Below are 22376 nucleotides of genomic sequence, written 5' to 3'. Positions count from 1 at the left end.
AATAAAAACATTTTATTTATTATAATTTGTTATTAAAATGCAGATAGGTCTTCATAATAAATGTATATATATATAAGTAAATTATTCAAATCGTCATGTTTGAAAGTTTGCTGTTGTTTTTTTTTTCTTTTTACTTTATTTAGTACGCTAAGGACATTCAAATAAATTATGTAAAAATAAACAAAAGAAAAATAATATACACAAAAAAAAAAAAAAAAAAAATCATTTACGATTTGAATATGAGAGTAAATACTAAAATCTTCAAATACATAGGAATATTTACAACAAATATACAACAAATCAAATAACATTTTAAAAATTCTAATTTTTAATAATAATAATCGTAATACATATTGTAATATTGTTTCACATACATGGTGAAATAGTATGAAAAAAAGAAAGAAAGAAGGATTCACTATTAACAATAAGATTCATCTCAATGATATACATAAATATATATATAAAAGTATCCAAATGCTCTACAAATCCTTACATCTACTGCATATTCAGATGATACATATCTATGATTATAACCGACGATGTTCATCCGCATACCCGTTTACGAATCAATAGGAATACCTATAAAATTGATTCGAGAACTGAAAACAATAATTGTTTGTCTACCGTCTTTCAATTTATACTAATGAGGCAGCTGAATACAGTAATATAAAATTTAAACATCGCTAACACTTAATCGGATTTAGGCCATGATAAAATTTATTGCGACAACTTGCTTCGGGAAGACGACGATTCTATCAAAGCACGATATTCAGATTAAAAACTGTAAGACGTGGGTTTCTTTGAAAAAAAAAACAGGGTTTCAAATCTGACAGGCACACTTTAAGAGTGTTTTTTTCTTCTTCTATTAAATGCAAATTTTCTTAAAAGCGATCTTGTAAGTAAGTACGTTATATATGGTTTAAGTATAGCCCTTGATACGGGTCTACTAGCACTGGTGTGCAAATTTTGTTTAAACAGTGACTTATTTTTTATTATTAAATTAAATACAACATTCCTTACGTTCTAATTTTAATACCCATAATTTTTATTCACGTCACATACCTATGTAGCACATCAGTTTCAATCGAGAAGTACAAGTAGCTAATAAATTTTGATAATCAACTAAACTTACGTACGAACAACAGTCAATTTTAAAATGATTTTCAATAATGTTTCGATTACAGTTCACTTTTCCAACGACAAACATACCTACCCAAAAGACAATGTAAAATTAATTTGATTATAATTGTCACAAATACACCCCATATATATACATATATATATATGTATATATCGAAAGTGTTGGAAATTTCATTCAATATCTACGGATTACATAGCCATAGCCATAATAGCGTGTAGATTAATAAACAAAATTGCAGAAATGAACGGTGATTAAATGTCAGGAATCAATTGCTTTGATTATTTTATATATATATAAGGACTAGCATTTATGGATAAGACAGAAACATTCTGCGAAAAGTATAACGCTCTTTTAAAAATCATTAGTTCAATGGCAATCAAAGTATGTATTATATATACAAAATTGGGAAAATAATCCGAGTCTTAAGTCTTTATTAATTCATTATAATAAGAATGCGTAATTATCACTTTTGAAAGTGCATCTATGCGACGAATTAATCGGAAGAGTTTGACGAACGAATCGTTGGATGTGTTCACGCGAAAGACTCTTTAGTCGGACTCATCTGCTTCGAAGAGCCGACGCTGGATCTACTCTGTCGACCTTCACTGGATCTGCTGCAAGATAAAAAGACAAATTAATCATCACTTCAACGAATCGGAATTGATCAAACACGGCGGTGAATACGTACTTGGGAGTCGTAGAGCCGTGAAGACTGGTTTGAACCGGGCTCAATTTGTGATTCGCAAGGAATGTGTCTATAGATTCATCTGAACTGCAACTGTCATTGTCGCTAAAAAAAACAAACAAAAAATCATATAAAAAATGAATATAATTAAATAAATTCGGATGTGATCAACTCACGACTTTATCCATCTATTTAAGGAATATAAGATGGTTACAAAACAAAATTCGATAATTAAACATTTATACACGTTCACACATACTGGCTATGACAACATTTTCGATACAAAATGAGCGCAAATGTAGGGAAACTTACACAAGACAAAAGTACTACTTCCGGTTGTCGCATTTTGTTCAAATTTTTTTTATTACTTATAATCACTACATATTATACACATTACATATCAAGAAAATAACACTAATTTAAAAGGTGAAAATAAAATGATGAAATATTGTTTTAAAAAAATTTACTACTTCCGATTTACAAATTCTGACCAAAACATTATCAACTCTAAGTTAGGACATAAAGAATACAAATATATATTTTTTCAGCTTGATAAGTTCAGGGGTGTGGAAAAAATCGTGTGGTCACAACATTTTTGAATTTTCTAAAGAGGAAAAAAGCCCAATTCCAGTTTATTGATTTTAGTGCTTTTTTTTTTTAATTTTCATCACATTGATACAAGGATTATACTTGAATTTTCTTGGGAAGAGCACACATGTTTAGGGGGTCGAAAAAAATCGAACAAGAGTAAACTTCCGGTTGACAGATGCTCAGCATATTTTATATATAACTTGGTATTAAGCTTAAACTTCTAGATATGAAATTTCAATTCAATAAACCAAAAATTTTTCTGAGAAAAACATAAAAAACCTCGATTCTCTATAGTAAAAGTACTACTTCCGGTTGGGGTAAAAATATTCGGGTATAAAATTTATAATTTCTATTACATGTAAAAGTTTTCAGTCTGATTTAGTTAACGGTTTTGGGAGATATTTGAATTAAAAAAATTAAAAAAAAAGAGGTGTAAGAGAGGGACCATTTCCGGTCAACTTAAAAATTTGAAAAAAATTTACATAGTTTCGATAAGAATTTCAGTAACCGATACTAAGTTTCAGTTCGATGTGACTAACGGTGTTCAAAAAATCCCCAAAATTCAGTGGCACATACACACATTTTTTCTAGATCATGAAAACGTCATCAATGATCGATTTTGAGTTCGAATCAGTCAAAATCTCGAGTTTGGATTTTCGCATAATCACAAAACTTCATCTATTGTTATTATGTACATAGATAAAGTAAAAATTCATTTAAAATACAAACCTATCACTTCCGTTATCGGGACTGATATCATCAGCAATGGCTTGTTGTAAAAGCAACAGGCGTTGATTAGTAGCGCGCAAATCAGCTCTTGCATTAGAAGCATTTGTACGCTCATCTTCCAAACGAGCTTCAGCCTCCGTTCGGGCTCTTGTAGCTTCGTCGGATTTCGCCACTGCTGCAGTGAGTTCTTCTCGTAGCTCCCTATAAATAATTTCAAATTAAATTACATATAAATATATTCATACGAATACACATTATGATGTCAAGAATTATACCTGACTGTACGCATGGCCTTTCGTAGATCGTCACCAGCAGCAATATCGCGTTGTTGAGCTGCGGCAAGTGCTTGAGCGCTCGCTGAAGCCGAATCACGAGCTCTGGCAGCTTGAGCTTCAAGACGAGCTCGTGCAGTCTGTTCCAGTTCTAAGGAAGCCTCCAGCTCTTTAGTTCTCAGCTCCAATCTGAAAAAGCAAACACAAAATCAAATCGGGTAAGATTTAACTGTACATACACTGAGAAAAATACTTTGTATCTTAAAAAAAATGTTTGTGCATTAAAAATTGGCATTATTTTCGGTGCATTAAACAATCTCGTATTGTGCATCGAATAACATATTTTGGCATTATAAAGTGGTCATTAAAAGATACGAAACGATCGTTCGAAAAAATAGATTTTAGCATTAGAATAGATACAAGTGGCAAATAGAGCGCGGATAGAGACCGTGCTTTTTCCAGGAATCGGGGCGGTTTGGCTCTATTTACAAAGCTAGAGTCCAAAAAAAAAAGGTTCGGCGAACCTTTAACAATGCAATTGAACCATGAAGGGTCCGCTCTTTAGTGGCAACGTTGCAGTCTAATGTCATAACTGTCAAAAGTGTTTACTTTTGTTTCTCACTAGTGAAATGTAATCTTAAATAAATAAAACCAACCCTAACGAAACCATAAATAAATAAAACCTAACCGAACGTTGGTTCGTATTTTGGTATTCGCGACGTTGCCGATACAGTTCATCTGTCATTTTAATGCACATTTCATCCACTTTTTAAGTAGCAAATATTTGTTTCAATGATCAAAGCAAACTTTCGAATGCAGTCTGTATCCGTCATTTAGAAATGCACACAAATTTTTTGTAATGCACAGAAACATTTTTAACCGCTTAGCTGCCCAAAGCGCCTTAAGGCGCAAACAGCCGTATCTATTATACGCTCAGCGCGTCGGCTGGGCGTCTAAGCGGTTAAACAACTGAATCGCCACGCGTTTTTAGACACCGATTCGATTATTTTATGTTTGTGTTTAGTGTCAACCCTTGACACTACCTCTTGAATACATTTATAACAAACTAAGGAAAAATATTGACTTTTTTCAATTTCATTAATATCATGGAATATATTTAGATGTCACTGTAAAGAAATCAAAATTAATTAAACACGAAAGAGCGCGCACCGGTGCGCGCTTGTCGATTAAGTGGTTAATGTATTAATTAATTGCTTTTTTAAATGCACATTTATTTGATAAAATAGACGTTTAAATTGTTCGCAATCAAATCTATCTATCAATTGTATCTTCAATTGAAAATTCAATATTCACTATAATATATATAAAAACGGACTGTCGCTAAATATATTTGTATATTTGTATGTGACGGACGATCAACCATCAACCAGTATGGGGAACAAAATTTTTTTTTTTCATATTTTTCATTTTTTTCATATTTTTCATTTTTTTCATTTTTTCAGTTTTTTCATTTTTTTCATTTTTTCAGTTTTTTCATTTTTTTCAGTTTTTCAGTTTTTTCATTTTTTTCATTTTTTTCATTTTTTTCATTTTTTCAGTTTTTTCATTTTTTCAGTTTTTTCATTTTTTTTATTTTTTCAGTTTTTTCATTTTTTTCATTTTTTTCATTTTTTCAGTTTTTTCATTTTTTTCATTTTTTCAGTTTTTTCATTTTTTTCATTTTTTCATTTTTTTCATTTTTTCAGTTTTTTCATTTTTTTCATTTTTTCAGTTTTTTCATTTTTTTCATTTTTTCAGTTTTTTCATTTTTTTCATTTTTTCAGTTTTTTCATTTTTTTCATTTTTTCAGTTTTTTCATTTTTTTCATTTTTTCAGTTTTTTCATTTTTTTCATTTTTTCAGTTTTTTCATTTTTTTCATTTTTTCAGTTTTTTCATTTTTTTCATTTTTGCATCGGGGCGCTGGGGGCGAAGCCCTCGGGATGCCGAAGGCATCGGGGGCGCTGGGGGCGAAGCCCCCAGGGTGCCGAAGGCATCGGGGGCGCTGGGGGCGAAGCCCCCAGGGTGCCGAAGGCATCCGGGGTGCTGGGGGCGCCGGAGGCGTCGGCGGCGCTGGGGGCGAAGCCCCCGGGGTGCCGAAGGCATCGGGGGCGCTGGGGGCGCCGGAGGCGTCGGCGGCGCTGGGGGCGAAGCCCCCGGGGTGCCGAAGGCATCGGGGCGCTGGGGGCGAAGCCCCCGGGGTGCCGAAGGCATCGGGGACGCTGGGGGCGAAGCCCCCGGGGTGCCGAAGGCATCGGGGGGGCTGGGGGCGCCGGAGGCGTCGGCGGCGCTGGGGGCGAAGCCCCCGGGGTGCCGAAGGCATCGGGGGTGCTGGGGGCGCCGGAGGCGTCGGCGGCGCTGGGGGCGAAGCCCCCGGGGTGCCGAAGGCGTCGGGGGCGCCGGAGGCGCCGGCGGCGCTGGGGCCGAAGGCCCCGGAGCGACGGAGGCATCGGGGGCAAAGGCGTCAGGAGGTCGGCGATGCACAAAACGTAGTTCGTAATTCGTAATCACTTCGTAATTCGTGCATCAATTTCTTTCCGAAACCAGTCGATTCAATATCTTTAACTTTATTTTTATTCGAGTTTCAATTCCTTTTCGAAACCACCCGTTGAAATCAACGGGTCCAACACTAGTGGATTATATAGTATTGCATTATGCTGCCAAGTAATTTTTACTAATTTTAAGATAACTCACTTGTCATTTTGAGCAGCTTGACCAGCAGTTGTAGCATTATCAGCTGATGCCAATCTAGCAGCCAATTCAGCAGCTCGTTCCCGTGCTACCTTTGCCTCCTCTTCGGCAGTGGTCGCCCGAGCCAAAGCATCTCTAGCAGTTCTCTGTTCTTCATTCAGCGAAGCAACACAAGCCCGATACTTTTTCATAACCTGCACAAAAGTCACACACACATATAACACCGATCAAGTACAAATAAAATATAAATATAACACGGTATTGAATTACATCAGCGGCTTCTTCTTCAGCTTCTTCGAGTTGAGCCCGAGCTGACGTGGCTTCCCTTTGAGCTTGCGTAGCTCTCATTTCAGCCTCTCTCCTGCCGCGAGCCGCTTCTTCAGCCATGCCCAATGATTCGGCCAGCTCCGTTTCGGCCGTCAGTCTGGCTTTTTGCGCCGCTCGCAAAGCTACTTCAGCATCATCCAGTTTGTCTCTCAGCTGTCTAAGTTGGGCCTTTGCGCCCGAGTCTTGTTCTTTACGCTCCAGGACTACTTGAGCGTCTCTGGCTAGGGCTTTGTATCGGCGAAGATCTCGCTTCATTCTCTGCTCACGCTGTTCCCGTTCGCCGGCATCGGCTCTTGCACTTTCCTCCAACGCGGCTAGACGGCGTTCAAGCTCGTGCCGCTCTCGCAGTACTAGAGTGCGTTCGTTATGTTCCATTTCTAATTGTGACTCCAATGCTAATAAAAATAAAACAATCATAAGCACAAATATATGATATGATGAATTACAATTGACAAAATTTCACTTTTTTTTCACCTTTCACTTTTTTAGCAGTTTGAGCTCGAACTTCTTCGAGGTCTTCTTCGCGTTGAGCTGCTTCTAAACGCGTTGCTTTGCGTTGTTGTTCCAAAGACATTTCTAAACGCACCTTGTGGCTTTCCAATAACTGCAATTCATACATCAATTAATACAAATCACATTTTCTTTTTTCATACTAAAAAGCATATTATTGTATGTATATTGTACCTGCACTTGACCGGCAAGTTCATCGAGTTCTTCTTCTTGATCGTGACATTTTTTTTCGAGATCATGTTTGATTCTCTTGAGCGCACCCACCTCTTCTTCAGTCTTACCGCCAAATGTCAAATCTTCAAGTTCCCGTTGCACGCTGGTCAACTTCTCTTCCTTCATCTCCAACTCCATACGAGTATCCTACAAAGCAAAAGCAAAATCATAAAACTTTTGGACAATAAAAAGATAACATCACTGACATACAATGAAAATCCACCAACAGTAGAGCCTCGATTAACCTTTTGAATGTTAACCAACGCCAATTGGCGTTTTATCAAATACCTTTTAAATATATTTATATTTAATTATTTAATATGAAAAAAAATCGTAAAAATACCTACCTACCTGCATATAAACAATATAAAACACCAACAGAAAATTAATTAATTAACCATTTGAATGCTGACCAAAGCCGATCAGCGTTTTGCCAACAAGTTCGCGGGTCTGAAAAACGCCGACAGGTGTTGTATTTTGAACATGTACAAAGTAAACAAGAATAATACCCGCTAAGCCTTTCCAGGTAGCATTGAAAAAAAAAATGCTCGTGTAATCCGTGTCATTCATTTGTCAACGTTTACACCGGAATATCTGAATACGTAACCATAGCAGAATTGCCCGATGGAAATCCCTAGCTGCTGAGTATTTTAGATTGTGGCTTGGCATTTAGATTGTGAGCATTACATTTTAACAACAATGAAGAAGATGGAAGTAGTTTTGGAAAAATACATTCATTAATAGACTTCTTTTGTTTATTTTATACTAGCTGTATTACCCGGCTTCGCTCAGTGTTTATAATATAAACCGCTTAAACATGACTAAGCTAATTTAATTAAAAAAAAAAAAAAATTAAAAAAAAATTTAAAAATTAAAAAAAAAAATAAAAAAAAAATAAAAAAAAATCAAAAAAAAAAATTAAAAAAAAAATAAAAAAAAAATAAAAAAAAATTTTTTAAAAAATCAAAAAAAAAAATCAAAATTTTTGCCTTCTAGGGCTTCGCCCTCGGCGCCCCCCTGAGCCTTTGCCTTCTAGGGCTTCGCCCCTCCACGCCCCATGAGCAATTGCCGTTTAGGGCTTCGCCCCCCTTAGTTAATGCCTTTTAGGGCTTCGCCCCTCCGCACCCCCATGATTAAATGCCGTCTAGGGCTTCGCCCCCCTTAGTTAATGCCTTTTAGGGCTTCGCCCCCCGCGCCCCCAAGATTAATTGCCGTTTAGGGCTTCGCCCCCCTTAGTTAATGCCTTTTAGGGCTTCGCCCCTCCGCGCCCCCATGATTAAATGCCGTCTAAGGCTTCGCTCCCATGATCAGTTGCCTTTTAGGGCTTCGCCCCCCACGCCCCCAAGAATAATTGCCGTTTAGGGCTTCGCCCCCCTTAGTTAATGCCTTTTAGGGCTTCGCCCCTCCGCGCCCCCATGATTAAATGCCGTCTAAGGCTTCGCCCCCATGATCAGTTGCCTTTTAGGGCTTCGCCCCCCGCGCCCCCAAGATTAATTGCCGTTTAGGGCTTCGCCCCCCTTAGTTAATGCCTTTTAGGGCTTCGCCCCTCCGCGCCCCCATGATTAAATGCCGTCTAAGGCTTCGCCCCCATGATCAGTTGCCTTTTAGGGCTTCGCCCCTCCGCGCCCCCATGATTAATTGCCGTCTAGGGCTTCGCCCCCCTTAGTTAATGCCTATTAGGGCTTGCGCCCCATGAGGCTGGGCCCCCCGGGCCCCCTTCGGGGCCCCACGGGGCTGCGCCCCTTGTGGCGCCCCCTTTTGAGCCCCATGGGGCTGCGCCCCATGAGGCTGGGCCCCCCGGGCCCCCTTCGGGGCCCCACGGGGCTGCGCCCCTTGTGGCGCCCCCTTTTGAGCCCCATGGGGCTGCGCCCCATGAGGCTGGGCCCCCCGGGCCCCCTTCGGGGCCCCACGGGGCTGCGCCCCTTGTGGCGCCCCCTTTTGAGCCTCATGGGGCTGCGCCCCATGAGGCTGGGCCCCCCGGGCCCCCTTCGGGGCCCCACGGGGCTGCGCCCCTTGTGGCGCCCCCTTTTGAGCCCCATGGGGCTGCGCCCCATGAGGCTGGGCCCCCCGCGCCCCCTTCGGGGCTTCACGGGGCTGCGCCCCTTGTGGCACCCCCTTTTGAGCCCCATGGGGCTGCGCCCCATGAGGCTGGGCCCCACGGGGCTGCGCCCCTAGTGGCGCCCCCTTTTGAGCCCCATGGGGCTGCGCCCCATGAGGCTGGGCCCCCCGGGCCCCCTTCGGGGCTCCACGGGGCTGCGCCCCTTGTGGCGCCCCCTTTTGAGCCCCATGGGGCTGCGCCCCATGAGGCTGGGCCCCCCGCGCCCCCTTCGGGGCCTCACGGGGCTGCGCCCCTTGTGGCACCCCCTTTTGAGCCCCATGGGGCTGCGCCCCATGAGGCTGGGCCCCCCGGGCCCCCTTCGGGGCCCCACGGGGCTGCGCCCCTTGTGGCGCCCCCTTTTGAGCCCCACGGGGCTGCGCCCCTTGTGGCGCCCCTGGCGGGGCCCCATGAAGCTACTCGCCTTGCGCCCCCGCGGGGGTGAATCCATTGAAACGAAAAAAAAAATCGGCGCCCATGGATCGAAAAAAAAAAAAATCGAATCACGTGTTCGATGACGTCACCGATCTACGGACGACGAAGACGACGACGACGACCAAGGATACATACATACATACAAAGTCTCTTTCCAAATTATAGATTAGACTAGCTGTATTACCCGGCTTCGCTCAGTGTTTATAATATAAACCGCTTAAACATGACTAAGCTAATTTAATTAAAAAAAAAAAAAAAAATTAAAAAATTAAAAAAAAAATTTAAAAAAAAATAAAAAAAAAATAAAAAAAAATCAAAAAAAAAAATCAAAAAAAAAATTAAAAAAAATCAAAAAAAAAAATCAATCAATCATTTTGCCTTCTAGGGCTTCGCCCTCGGCGCCCCCCTGAGCCTTTGCCTTCTAGGGCTTCGCCCCTCCACGCCCCATGAGCAATTGCCGTTTAGGGCTTCGCCCCCATGATCAGTTGCCTTTTAGGGCTTCGCCCCTCCGCGCCCCCATGATTAAAAGCCGTCTAGGGCTTCGCCCCCCTAAGTTAATGCCTTTTAGGGCTTCGCCCCCCGCGCCCCCAAGATTAATTGCCGTTTAGGGCTTCGCCCCCCTTAGTTAATACCTTTTAGGGCTTCGCCCCTCCGCGCCCCCATGATTAAATGCCGTCTAAGGCTTCGCCCCCATGATCAGTTGCCTTTTAGGGCTTCGCCCCTCCGCGCCCCCATGATTAATTGCCGTCTAGGGCTTCGCCCCCCTTAGTTAATGCCTATTAGGGCTTGCGCCCCATGAGGCTGGGCCCTCCGGGCCCCCTTCGGGGCCCCACGGGGCTGCGCCCCCTGTGGCGCCCCCTTTTGAGCCCCATGGGGCTGCGCCCCATGAGGCTGGGCCCCCCGGGCCCCCTTCGGGGCCCCACGGGGCTGCGCCCCTTGTGGCGCCCCCTTTTGAGCCTCATGGGGCTGCGCCCCATGAGGCTGGGCCCCCCGGGCCCCCTTCGGGGCCCCACGGGGCTGCGCCCCTTGTGGCGCCCCCTTTTGAGCCCCATGGGGCTGCGCCCCATGAGGCTCGGCCCCCCGGGCCCCCTTCGGGGCCCCACGGGGCTGTGCCCCTGTTGGCGCCCCCTTTTGAGCCCCATGGGGCTGCGCCCCATGAGGCTGGGGCCCCACGGGGCTGTGCCCCTTGTGGCGCCCCCTTTTGAGCCCCATGGGGCTGCGCCCCATGAGGCTGGGCCTCCCGGGCCCCCTTCGGGGCCCCACGGGGCTGCGCCCCTTGTGGCGCCCCCTTTTGAGCCCCATGGGGCTGGGCCCCCCGGGCCCCCTTCGGGGCCCCACGGGGCTGCGCCCCTTGTGGCGCCCCCTTTTGAGCCTCATGGGGCTGCGCCCCATGAGGCTGGGCCCCCCGGGCCCCCTTCGGGGCCCCACGGGGCTGCGCCCCTTGTGGCGCCCCCTTTTGAGCCCCATGGGGCTGCGCCCCATGAGGCTCGGCCCCCCGGGCCCCCTTCGGGGCCCCACGGGGCTGTGCCCCTGTTGGCGCCCCCTTTTGAGCCCCATGGGGCTGCGCCCCATGAGGCTGGGGCCCCACGGGGCTGTGCCCCTTGTGGCGCCCCCTTTTGAGCCCCATGGGGCTGCGCCCCATGAGGCTGGGCCTCCCGGGCCCCCTTCGGGGCCCCACGGGGCTGCGCCCCTTGTGGCGCCCCCTTTTGAGCCCCATGGGGCTGCGCCCCATGAGGCTGGGGCCCCACGGGGCTGCGCCCCCCGGGCCCCCTTCGGGGCTGCGCCCCTTGTGACGCCCCTGGCGGGGCCCCATGAAGCTACTCGCCTTGCGCCCCCGCGGGGGTGAATCCATTGAAACGAAAAAAAAAATCGGCGCCCATGGATCGAAAAAAAAAAAAAATCGAATCACGTGTTCGATGACGTCACCGATCTACGGACGACGAAGACGACGACGACGACCAAGGATACATACATACATACAAAGTCTCTTTCCAAATTATAGATTAGATTGTTGCAAGATATATTAGAAAGTCTAAACACACCTTTACAAAACTCGAAATCCTTAGCGATAGTTATCTAGGGTTTGTTTAGATTAGCCACAATTTTTATGCATGTTTTCTATTGGACTTCTATATAATTCTAGTTGGAAATGTTGGCGAAATTTTCAGCGTGGCGAGCTTTCAACAGAGAAGGCGGTGGAATTTTCGGTATGCAATTGAACTTACAGCGAGTTGTTGTTCGAGGGCACATTTATCAGCGAGTAGTGTTTCGTAGTCTCTCTGAGCCCTCTCTCTGGTCTGACGTTCACGTCGTGCTTCCTCGCGCAACTGTTGACACTCGGCGTCAAATTTACGTTGACGCCTTTCAAGAAGCACTGCTTTGGCACCTTGCTCGTCGAGCAGCAGACGTACATCATTAGCATCGCTCGCCGCCTTCTGTGCTTTACGTTTCCACTGTGCTGCCACTTGGCGCTGTTCCTCGGCTTCCTCGTAAGCATCAGCGGCCTAAAATTTACATATGCATTACATTGAGAGAACATTAATCTATCAAAAGTTTAAAAGATTTGTTTCATTGATTAGTTATAGTGACAGTTTCATATAAAATTTTCAGCTTATCCATCAAATCATTGTGCTTTCATCTCTATATACATATGTATGAATGTACTCTTTCCTATCTGATCCAGTATTGAATTTTTCAACTCATGTACTCAGTACTAAAAAAATTAACTTTTTCTCAAATTGTAAAATATTTAAATTACATAATTTTAAATAGAATTAATCCACATACAATGTAAATATTTATGAAAAATTTGCTGAAGTAGAATTTTTATTATAAAACTTTCTAATACATACTAAAATTTGTTCAAATGAAATAAACGCACGCTCAATACATATTTATAATAATTAAAAAAATTTCCTGCGAGTGAAAATTTTATATACATATGTATAATCGTGTATAAATTAAACAATATACTACATATATTTAATTTAAATATGAACTTTATTCAAATTGAGTCAGTTTCATTAGTATTTGAGCAAAATCTTTTGGTCTACACACTTTAATACGTCAAAAAACTCAATTACATGTATTCCTCGACTTACGACGGAGATACGTTCTTGCAAGTATTTCGGTAAGAATTTAATATAAAACGTCAAAATATTAAGAAAATTCATGAATTTTATTCACTTAAAAATGGGCATATTTATCAATTTCTCGAAAATATGCGCCATTTAACATCTTCCAAAAGGCAATGGAGTAAAAGCAGCCCATGATTTAATGTTTAAAAATTTATTAGTAATGTTTAAAAAAATTATTTCTAAAAATCGTTGTTTTTTTTCGGTCGTGCATGCGAATCGTCGTAAGTCGAGGACTACCTGTATTGGGCTTTTTGACATAGTTAGGTAACTAGGAAAAACGTCTGCGGTAATACATTAAGAGCCTGCCCAAACCAGGTGACTTTGTTGCGCGACCATATCAAATGTATGCAGTTGTATGGATCATGCCACACCGGGAAACTCACTGGTTGCCCAAGTCGTAAAGTCACCCGACTAGTGAGATCAGTTGCCGACGTTCGGTGTGGTCATGGTGATTTTGTTGCTTGAGCGACCGGCGCGATCCCTCAAAATGTATAGCATTGTATTGAGAGATGCCACATTCGGGACTAGATATATGTATAGTGAAAAAAATATGAACACGTGTGACTGTGTCGTCACGTATTGAAAACTCTAAATAGATATTAGTGAGCGGATTATTGGTCACTTCTGGTCGCCCGAGCTGGGTAACCACGAGAAACTCCACTTGGGCAACTAGGTCACTCGAAAGTACTATTGAAATTGACTCAAATAGAAGAACTATGAAAAATACGGACTTTATACCCCTCTCTATAGTAAAAATCTAAATAATTAATGGTCTATTATTTTGATTTCTAGTTTCTTCATAATGGTAGATGGTAGTTTATCGAAAATAAACACCTGAAGTTGACAATTCTTACTGATTTCAACTAATTTTAAATAATGATAATTGTGTACCTTCTTTTCCAACTGCTTCTTCAGTATAACAAGCTGTTCAAGATCGTCTTCGTGTTGCTGGCGCAGTTGTCTTCGCGCAGCTTCCAACTCCCTCAAAGCAACCTGAAGTCGTCTTTTATACCGTCCTCCATCACCAGAACCTTCCGAATCAGAACCAGCTCCACCTTCACCAGTCTCGCTGGCAACAGATCCGTTGGTTTCAGCTCGCGCGTACATCAACTCAGTCTCCAAACGCTCAGACGTCTAAAACCAAAACAAAAAAATAGAAGTCAAATCCCAAATCCCCACAAAAATCAGACAATTTATAACCAAATTCACCTGTTGAAGAGTCGAATTGGCAGTCTTAACACCCAGAAGATCTCTCTCGACGCGAAGGCGCTCAGCAGTTTCTGCACTCAGACGCTCTGAAGCCAGCGACCCAGCAGCTTGTTCAACTGCAAGTTCCGCTGTCATCTCCGACAACTGCCACCAAAGTAATTTATTATTAATATAACGTAACAACGTTCCAAATCATCCAATCAAAGCCATGTAGATTAAAATGGTACTGCTGAGCCGACTAGTCAAGTCAAACTTGTACTGTATGATTTAAGCAATGCCAACAACGATCAGCACTCGTTGGTCTATAGATCGATTGGATATGACATATAGTTGTACATGGTGACTTGAGGGACAATATAAAAGTAACCAAGTGAAGAAATTAAAACTTCCGGTAGCTGGTAAAGTAATACGTTAGCGTAACGAGCGAGTGCATTAGAACTATTGAAACGTACTTCGCAAGTATCGAATTACTACGATAGAGCAAACGTAATCACTTTGCAATGTTCATCGGTGTGGAAATTTAATAAAAAAGAGTTGGGGGTATCCTTGAAGTGGCAAATTCCACGTATCGAATTCTGCATGGCCGATAATCGAGAGCGACGTTTCTCGAAATGACGGTCAAGTTCAAAACGAGAATTTACATATGTAAATAGCAATGTGATAAGATTATACCGAGTGGTAAAACACGTCTGTGTAATCCCGACGAACATTATAAACAAGAAAGAAACTATGTATTATAAGCTGATGATTTCGAACTCGCTGCTGCTTACTGGTATATATTATATGACCAAGTATGGGCACTTGAGATATGTATGACGACTAAATTTCACCGCACTTATGCAGTATGTTATAGTTTAAAGCCCTGTATAGTACATATAATATAATATAAGTAACATGATGTTGATGGAAGCATTATATGATTTTCTTATTGCATATTAAATCTTATTAAATTATGTTTACATAGTAGTAAGAAATTTCACCGAGTTAGGTAGTGTATTTATCCGCCTACTGTTTCTTCATAAAAAGGTCTGGATGGGGTGCTGAAGTATTGCACTACCCTCAGTTTTAAGCGTGTTAAGTTTTTATATCCATTAACAAGCATTAAAGTTCATTAACCTTTCCACCGCGTACGACTACTATACAAGTCCTAGCGAACATGCCCTCAGCGCGTAAGACACGCATAGATGTCTTGGAAGTTCCAACCTGTATAAGAGCCGTCTATTGTGTTAAAATTTTATAACTTGGTTGAAAATATTACTAAATGTATACTTTACCAAATTCAATAGATGGCAGTAGTCAAAAAAAATTCAATATAGGCTAAAATAATTTCTAAAATATTACAACCTATATTTATAGTCGAAAACGCGATAACAAAATCCGCAAAAAAGCAGCCGCGTACAGGGCATGTTCGCTAAATTTGGTGACGCGGGCAAAGGGTTAATCACCGAACCAGTAGCGTGGCTCGGTGTTGCGTTGATATTGAGCACCGAGAGGACGCCGGGTTCGATACCGTGAGCTGACCTCAATTGAAAATAATATATTTTGAGTATAATATTAAATGCTGCTGGTCAGACTTGGATATTTGTGACTCCCAGTCGATCGGTTCCTATCTATCTGACTATCCGAGTTTGCCAATTTATCGACCTGGAGTCGGTCGGAAACGATCGACCTGGAGTCACAAATCCAAGGTCCAGCACAAACCAGTGGGATTTGAACCCGTGACTAGTCTATTCTGATGGTTATAATTATAAACACGATGAGGAATCATTGGAGCTGAAGCTGTTGACTGCTTCAATGATCCAATTTCTCTTTTAAATCTTTCGAAATCGATCATAAAATTTAAGATTTAGAGTGAAATGCTGTGGAACGACCCTGTATATTTTGGTAGACCATATCTTATAAATTGGAGTATATGGGTTATTAACGATGTAAATTTGAGTATCAAGTTTTGGAGCACTGTATATGTAGATTTCGAAGCTTCACGAGAATAATTGACTATGATACATAGGTGTATGAATATGTAATAACTTTTGAAATGAAATAAAGAAAGTGAAATTCATTCAGGAGGGCATCAGCCTTGAAACTAAACATTCAGGTGTTGTCATCACAAACACGCACACATCAGATATGAAATATGACTGGAGGTCGACGTTGTTTGGCAGTCGAGCGTAACACGGTTGGCTCGCAAGACTAAATCGACGAAACGAGGTGACAAAAATGACGGAAGGGGACTTGGACCAGACCCAACGTCCCGTCAAAGTGTGCTTCGACAACCCAACATCCATGCAAATCTCGAGAGATCGAAGAGATGGAGAGTAGGAAAGTGGGAGCTTTCGCAGAAACGCGAATTAAAACGAGCATTACATACATACATACTATAATATTTATGTAATCAAATTTTGATTGACGGCGATCGAAATCATCGGGCTATAAATGAAGAAATCATTAAGACGTCTTGACGTGGGTGTGAAACACGTGCAAATTGGGCTGGAGCAGCTCCAAAAGATGGCACAAGAGGCCTCTGGACGCCTTCCAGGGTAGACTAATTTACTGGAGAAATTAAAGTCGTTAAAATGTTGACGTCCAACTTTTGATCACGTCAAGAAAAATCGCATAAAAGTTATTCACAAAAACAAAAATATACATTTATGTATTATGCTTTGATCATACAACTGTGTCACGGAACTTAAAAAGTAAATGAGATGAAAGTTCGCTTCGGTAATATTTGCATAATTGTTACCCAAAAGTTCGCATTCAAGGACCGAAGCGAGAAAAAGCAGTAAATCACTATAATTTCTTGGCTACCATTTCATATCCAATGTGTTATCCACGACACCAACACCCGAGGAATTCTAATCTTTCTTCTTACACTTGGCACTGGATCTTTTTTCAATCCCGACTATTCTTGTCAATTAATGAGTCATAAGTGGAAAAGCGTGGCGTCACAGTTTACAAAACAGTATGAATAACGATGGAAAAATAGAAACAAAAAATCAAGAAGATAATGAGCGTTCAAGTAAAAACGTTACAAATCAAATCACTAGCAAAAAAATTAAGACGGATGCAACCGTTAAATCTTCCAGTTTTTCAGGTGTATCAATTAAGCAGACGAGCATCTGTCAATTGGTTTGCAATTTTAGACAACTGCCAATTAGAACATCAAATTACAGTTTTGTATTACGAGTGGGACCAGTTCGATAAGAACATCTTGCCGATGCAAAAACGCAACCGTCGTAATACATTTTAATTTGTGCCACAGATCGTAACATCTAGATTGCATGCTGGTCAAAGTCTACTTTTCTATCTTAAAAAAACACTTATAAATAATAGAAATCTGCATGCATTCAAGTACGCTCTGAATATTACAATAGAAATCTCCCAGAAGTCGCAAGTTTACCTCATCGACTTCGGAGATGGTGTTCCTGTCTTCGGAGAAGTCTCGAGTGTAGCTGGAAGATCGGCACACGCTTCCAGATCTTGAAAACAATTGGAAACCCTTGATCATAATGTTGGCGGCACTCCTCGACCTGCCTAATCTTTTGCCGTTACTTCCCGGCAGGTCCATGTCTGGGTCGTCTTTGTGACCCAAGTTCCTCCATTCGTCCATGACATGGTCTGTCCTCTTCAAGAAGTCGTCTATCCTAGCGCTGAGGTAACTAGAAGCTGTCGTATCGTCTAGATGGGCAGCGACAGGTCTGAAGTTTTGTCTGACTTTCTGCTTTTCACAACCCAGTACAAACGTCAAGTTAGCATCGAAGACTACGGGAGCTTGCTCCCTGGCCTTGAGCTGGTTCAAATCTATCGCCATGTCGTTGGAAGACGCTTGTGGGAAGATTCTTCTAGGGGTTGGTGATCTTGTGACTCTAGTCGAGCATACGCTCAGAGATCGTGCAGGGTTGTAATGGTGGGTAGATCCATTGCAAGTGCTATAACTGCTGCTCGTAGTTGTTTTCACGCTGTTGTATAGCGACAGTGGACTTGAGGAGTTGTTCGGTGAGTATATTGATTTTTTAAGTTGTAAATCGGCAATGCTTCCAGTTTCGATCGTCGACATAGACCCATTGCTTCTGCTTAGCGAAGCTGGACTAGGCGACCTGGAGACTAAGATTCTGCTGTCGAGCAGTGGTTTTCGAGTTAGGCGAGGTATCGTGTGGATCTCTTTCAGAGGTTTTGAGTGGAATAAGTTGTTCCTAACTTGCTGCGAAAGTGATAGGGGTGGGACTGGCGGTCTGTAATCTGTTCTTCCGTTAGTCATGAGACTTAAAGGAGAGGTGTTGGATTTTCGCAGGGGAAGAATGGGTCTGGAGAGAGGCGGTCGAGTATTCAAAGAGCGAAAGCTCCTAGAAGCAGAATCTGAAGAGTCGGATAGTAAAGGAGAACTGGTCCTGTTGGAATAGTATCTGTCATGATTAGTCAGATGTGGACGGTGATTTTCAGCTGCCGAATGGCTTCCTCCTGGTAAATTGACGAATAATGACGGAGCTAAAGGCATTTTGATTCACTGAACACAAACGTTTATTACAAGTAACTTTTTCGTTTCGATTTCATCACACTATTGTTTAAGCAGTACGTTGTAGAGCACCGGCACACTGCTACATAATTTAAAATAAAATCATCATTAGAATGAGTGACGATTTGTAATTAGTGGGATTGAGCTGCTGTTGAACGCGTACAGGCATGGGATTTTAGGGTGAACTTTCAGACAGAGTTTGGCTGAAATTGAGTAGGACAAAAGTTCAGTGGCCCGGGAAGTCAAGTAAGATGAGCGTGGAAGCACGATTGCCCAATACCAAGCGGTGGGCCAAGATTTTTAAGCGCCGGCATTGTAATGGGGCATTTACACTGGCGAACGCGAGCATCTACTCCGATCAATCATTCTTTCAAAGTATTGTTCAAAATAAATTAATGTTACTCCGATATATGTATGTACACAATACAAGAATTCGACAAACAAGTGTAAAGTAATAAATATTAGACTGGCAAAAATATAATATCTTTATTATACAAAAGAGTGGCTACGTTTGTTCAATGTCAAAATGCGACAAGAAAGTATTTGCGTAACAATTTTTTTAAAAAAAGCTTTTTTTTACACTCGATGGCTAAATTGTGCCATCAAGGCCGAACTTTATTTTTCACAACATATTTTTCAGAAAAATTACTGATGTGCGATGTGGTGAAGCATTTCTTTGATACTTTTGTAGTATGTATTAATTAATTAATAGTATAAAGTGTTTAATTCTCAAGAATTTTTTTAGTTATAACTAAAATATTTAAATATGATTTTCGAAAAAAAAATATGCTTTATGTAAGCGAAAAATCAGCATAGTGAATGTCTAATCTTATATACATATATAGGTATATAACAAACGGTGTATGTAATTCATTTATCATTGGCTGTCGTCAAAGTCGTTTCTGATTGGCTGTATAAGTCAAAGACGTTTGTGATTGGTCGGTTGTTAAATCATATTATTTTTTTCGATTCAACAAATGAAGTTTTTTTTATGGTTTTTATTTAATTTCCATTTACCGAGCGAAGCCGGGTAGCACCACTGGTGAATAATAAATGCAATGTATTTTTGAACGTTTTATAAAAAAAATAGTAAATTAGCCCAATTTTATGTGGATTGGTACGACTGGATCTGCCAGTGATTTGATGAATACACATACATATGTATATAAATACTAGTCCAAACAAAGCTGGATATATGCGATAGATGTATTAATAATTTGCTTGAATCATTTACTAAGTTTGGACGAGTAACTTGGACGTTACTCGCACCGTGGCAACATGTGATCCAACCGTTTTTGAACGTTTTGGATAGAGAAATGTTATTATAGCATTTCTATGGTTTTGGACGTCCAAGCTACTTGCACAGTGTCAACCCGGTATAAGTATCATTAATATGGACGATGTTTATAATTATTAAAACTGATAATCAATAAATGCACTTATCGGTTATTGGAATTCGAATTTTTATTTAATTATTTTTGTAACAAAAACTTAATTAATCCAAAATATTGAAAAATTATAAAATTATTGAAATAGCAGTCCACCAAGATATTCCATCTTCATCTTCCAAACTGTTCAAAAATTTTCCTATAAAATTCAGATTGTTTTTGCACTAAACAACTCAAGTACATGTCTTGATTCAACTTTAAAAAATATCAAAATTTCCAGTAAACAAAAACTAATGCCAAGATGCATTAATAGACCGTTGCACCAGCATGAAAATACACAAACGACGAGAGCAACGGCACAGTAACCATTATATTATATTCAAAACTTTGCCAAAGTCGATTGTTGAACATCACATCGAACGTACGAGTATAAATTACATCCTCATCTCTGCCAAGACTGTAACTTTAAAAAATTGACAATTACCAAAGTATTTGCTTTTGCGCTTTTTGCACCTTTCGACAATAACAGATCGATCGGAAAAACTAGTCCATAAATGGGACCCGTTAAGCTATCAATATTTTAGCATGTGATTGACACTGTTCCGCGACTTCTTTTTTGTTCACAGCCACATGTCACTATTGAACTTGATATAATTTACAAAAACAAAAACAAAAAAATCAAAACCACGATCTACTAATCCATAAATCTGCAAAGCTCGACCACACAGTTACGGTCCAAATCGGAACGACGATAATTGCCCGTTTTAACAATTAGAAATGTACTGCCATAATCACACAACAAGTGCTACATATATACATATGTTATATTATTATAAAATAATCATTATTACAATATATCCGTATGTTCGATTTATACGATTGCGTACACTTTTTATGCGTGGGTGGTGTAAATCTATATATGCGAGATCATAAATTTAATTTGCAACATTAAAATTACACCGGAACGTTAATGTAAACTAAAACTTATTAATATTCATATGTAGTGATACACACAGGCGTAGCGATAAATCCCACAAAATGTCTCATTTATATTTCGCACATATGAATAATTTTTAAATAATACTTGTTTTTTTTTATTATATATATACAAAACGAAAACGAGCGAATGTGGGAACGGCAAACAACTAATAAAATAAGCACAGTTTACCTAAAAATCAAATATTGAATGAATAAATATTAAATTATAGGCTGATTCTCTCTTATCAAATTGAATTTTTGAAATATGATCGATTCAAATCAAAGATTAGATGTATGCCCGTAGGCGTGGACAGGTTTCGTTGGTGTAGAAGGGTTTTTGGGGGAGGTTGGGGATGCGATTCAACAGCCGGCGCTCGAAGGGGTTGGTGGTGTGTTAACCGGCGCGCGGATTTGTACGGGGCCGTCATCGAGCGCGTCCAGTGCCGGCCCTCGGGCGACTGGTGTCCGACGGGGACATCATGTAACACCAGAGCAGGGCCGGACTAAGAATAGCTGGTGCAAGCTCTGGTCAGCTAGCGACTCTGGACATCCACCGACGTCCGCTAAATCAGTCGCATCGCACTCACCCCGCCCTGCATCGCAACGAGCGCATCCACTACAAACAGTTTACAACTGGGTCTACGTGCTATTGCATTTCGGCGAGACCTCCAACGACCAGCACTGGGTCAGTGTGACGCAAGTCGGTGAATCTTCGTACGATGCGTGTGCGTGGATAGCACTTTGAGATTTTCTGGTTTTTGCAGTGGAGGAAGTAAGGTCACGCTCGCGAGAAACTTAAACTCCTAAGTGCCAGTCAATCAAACCAGTAGATATGCATTAAATGATGGTGCATTTTCACTCTTACTTTCATTTTCTTGAATGATTGCTTATTTGAACTTAAGCGTTCAACGTTATAGCACTTATTAGGGCAGTGAAATTGATATGCTTCCAACCAATTATTTATGATAGGTACTTCCTTACAAATTACATACACAATTAGCCGCAAGAAGTTGTTTAGATGAGAAGTTATTGAACTTTTGAAGTTGAAGGACATATTCAGAGGAAGATCATATTTAGTTGTTTTGCTTTCTTTATTTAGATGATTAGAGATTTTAGAATTAATTTATAATGGCTAATATGTATTTTCAACTTAGGATGTATGTATTAATGTATTTATTACTATAATCTAATATATAATTTAGAAAGAGACTTTGTATGTATTTTTAAAGTTTGTTGGGAGCATCGAAAACAAATCAAAATTTATAAGACGACGATTTGATATAATTGAATATTATTATTTTTTTTCGATTCAAATAAATTTAATAAAAAAAATTGGATTCGCCATGTTTAAGCTGTTTATATTACAAATACTGAGCGAAGCCGGGTAAAACAACTAGTAATATATATAAAAACGGACGCGATGTATGTGTATGGGGTATATGGCAGACGCGTGGACAAGTATGAAGA

The 22376-nt window shown here is 41.1% G+C and overlaps 1 protein-coding gene across 1 annotated transcript in view; it reads right to left on the bottom strand.

The window, feature by feature from the left end:
• Position 1: 1 nt before the first annotated feature.
• The window catches only part of Mhcl (Myosin heavy chain-like), a 194806-nt gene continuing 172431 nt past the window's right edge, over positions 2–22376 (bottom strand). The window contains exons 20-30 of the mRNA XM_077440288.1: positions 14034–14177; positions 13716–13958; positions 11913–12191; positions 7119–7304; positions 6909–7038; positions 6378–6829; positions 6111–6301; positions 3422–3607; positions 3147–3347; positions 1830–1931; positions 2–1755 (exon numbers count right to left, since the gene is read on the bottom strand). Of these exons, the coding sequence (XP_077296414.1) occupies positions 1674–1755; positions 1830–1931; positions 3147–3347; positions 3422–3607; positions 6111–6301; positions 6378–6829; positions 6909–7038; positions 7119–7304; positions 11913–12191; positions 13716–13958; positions 14034–14177 (2196 nt within the window). The 3' untranslated portion in view covers positions 2–1673. The remainder of the gene's footprint in view (positions 1756–1829; positions 1932–3146; positions 3348–3421; positions 3608–6110; positions 6302–6377; positions 6830–6908; positions 7039–7118; positions 7305–11912; positions 12192–13715; positions 13959–14033; positions 14178–22376) is intronic.

The sequence above is a fragment of the Arctopsyche grandis genome, chromosome 10 (assembly GCF_051622035.1).
Source record: "Arctopsyche grandis isolate Sample6627 chromosome 10, ASM5162203v2, whole genome shotgun sequence".
Classification (NCBI taxonomy): domain Eukaryota; kingdom Metazoa; phylum Arthropoda; class Insecta; order Trichoptera; family Hydropsychidae; genus Arctopsyche; species Arctopsyche grandis.
This window is presented reverse-complemented; position numbering and strand designations above follow the sequence as displayed.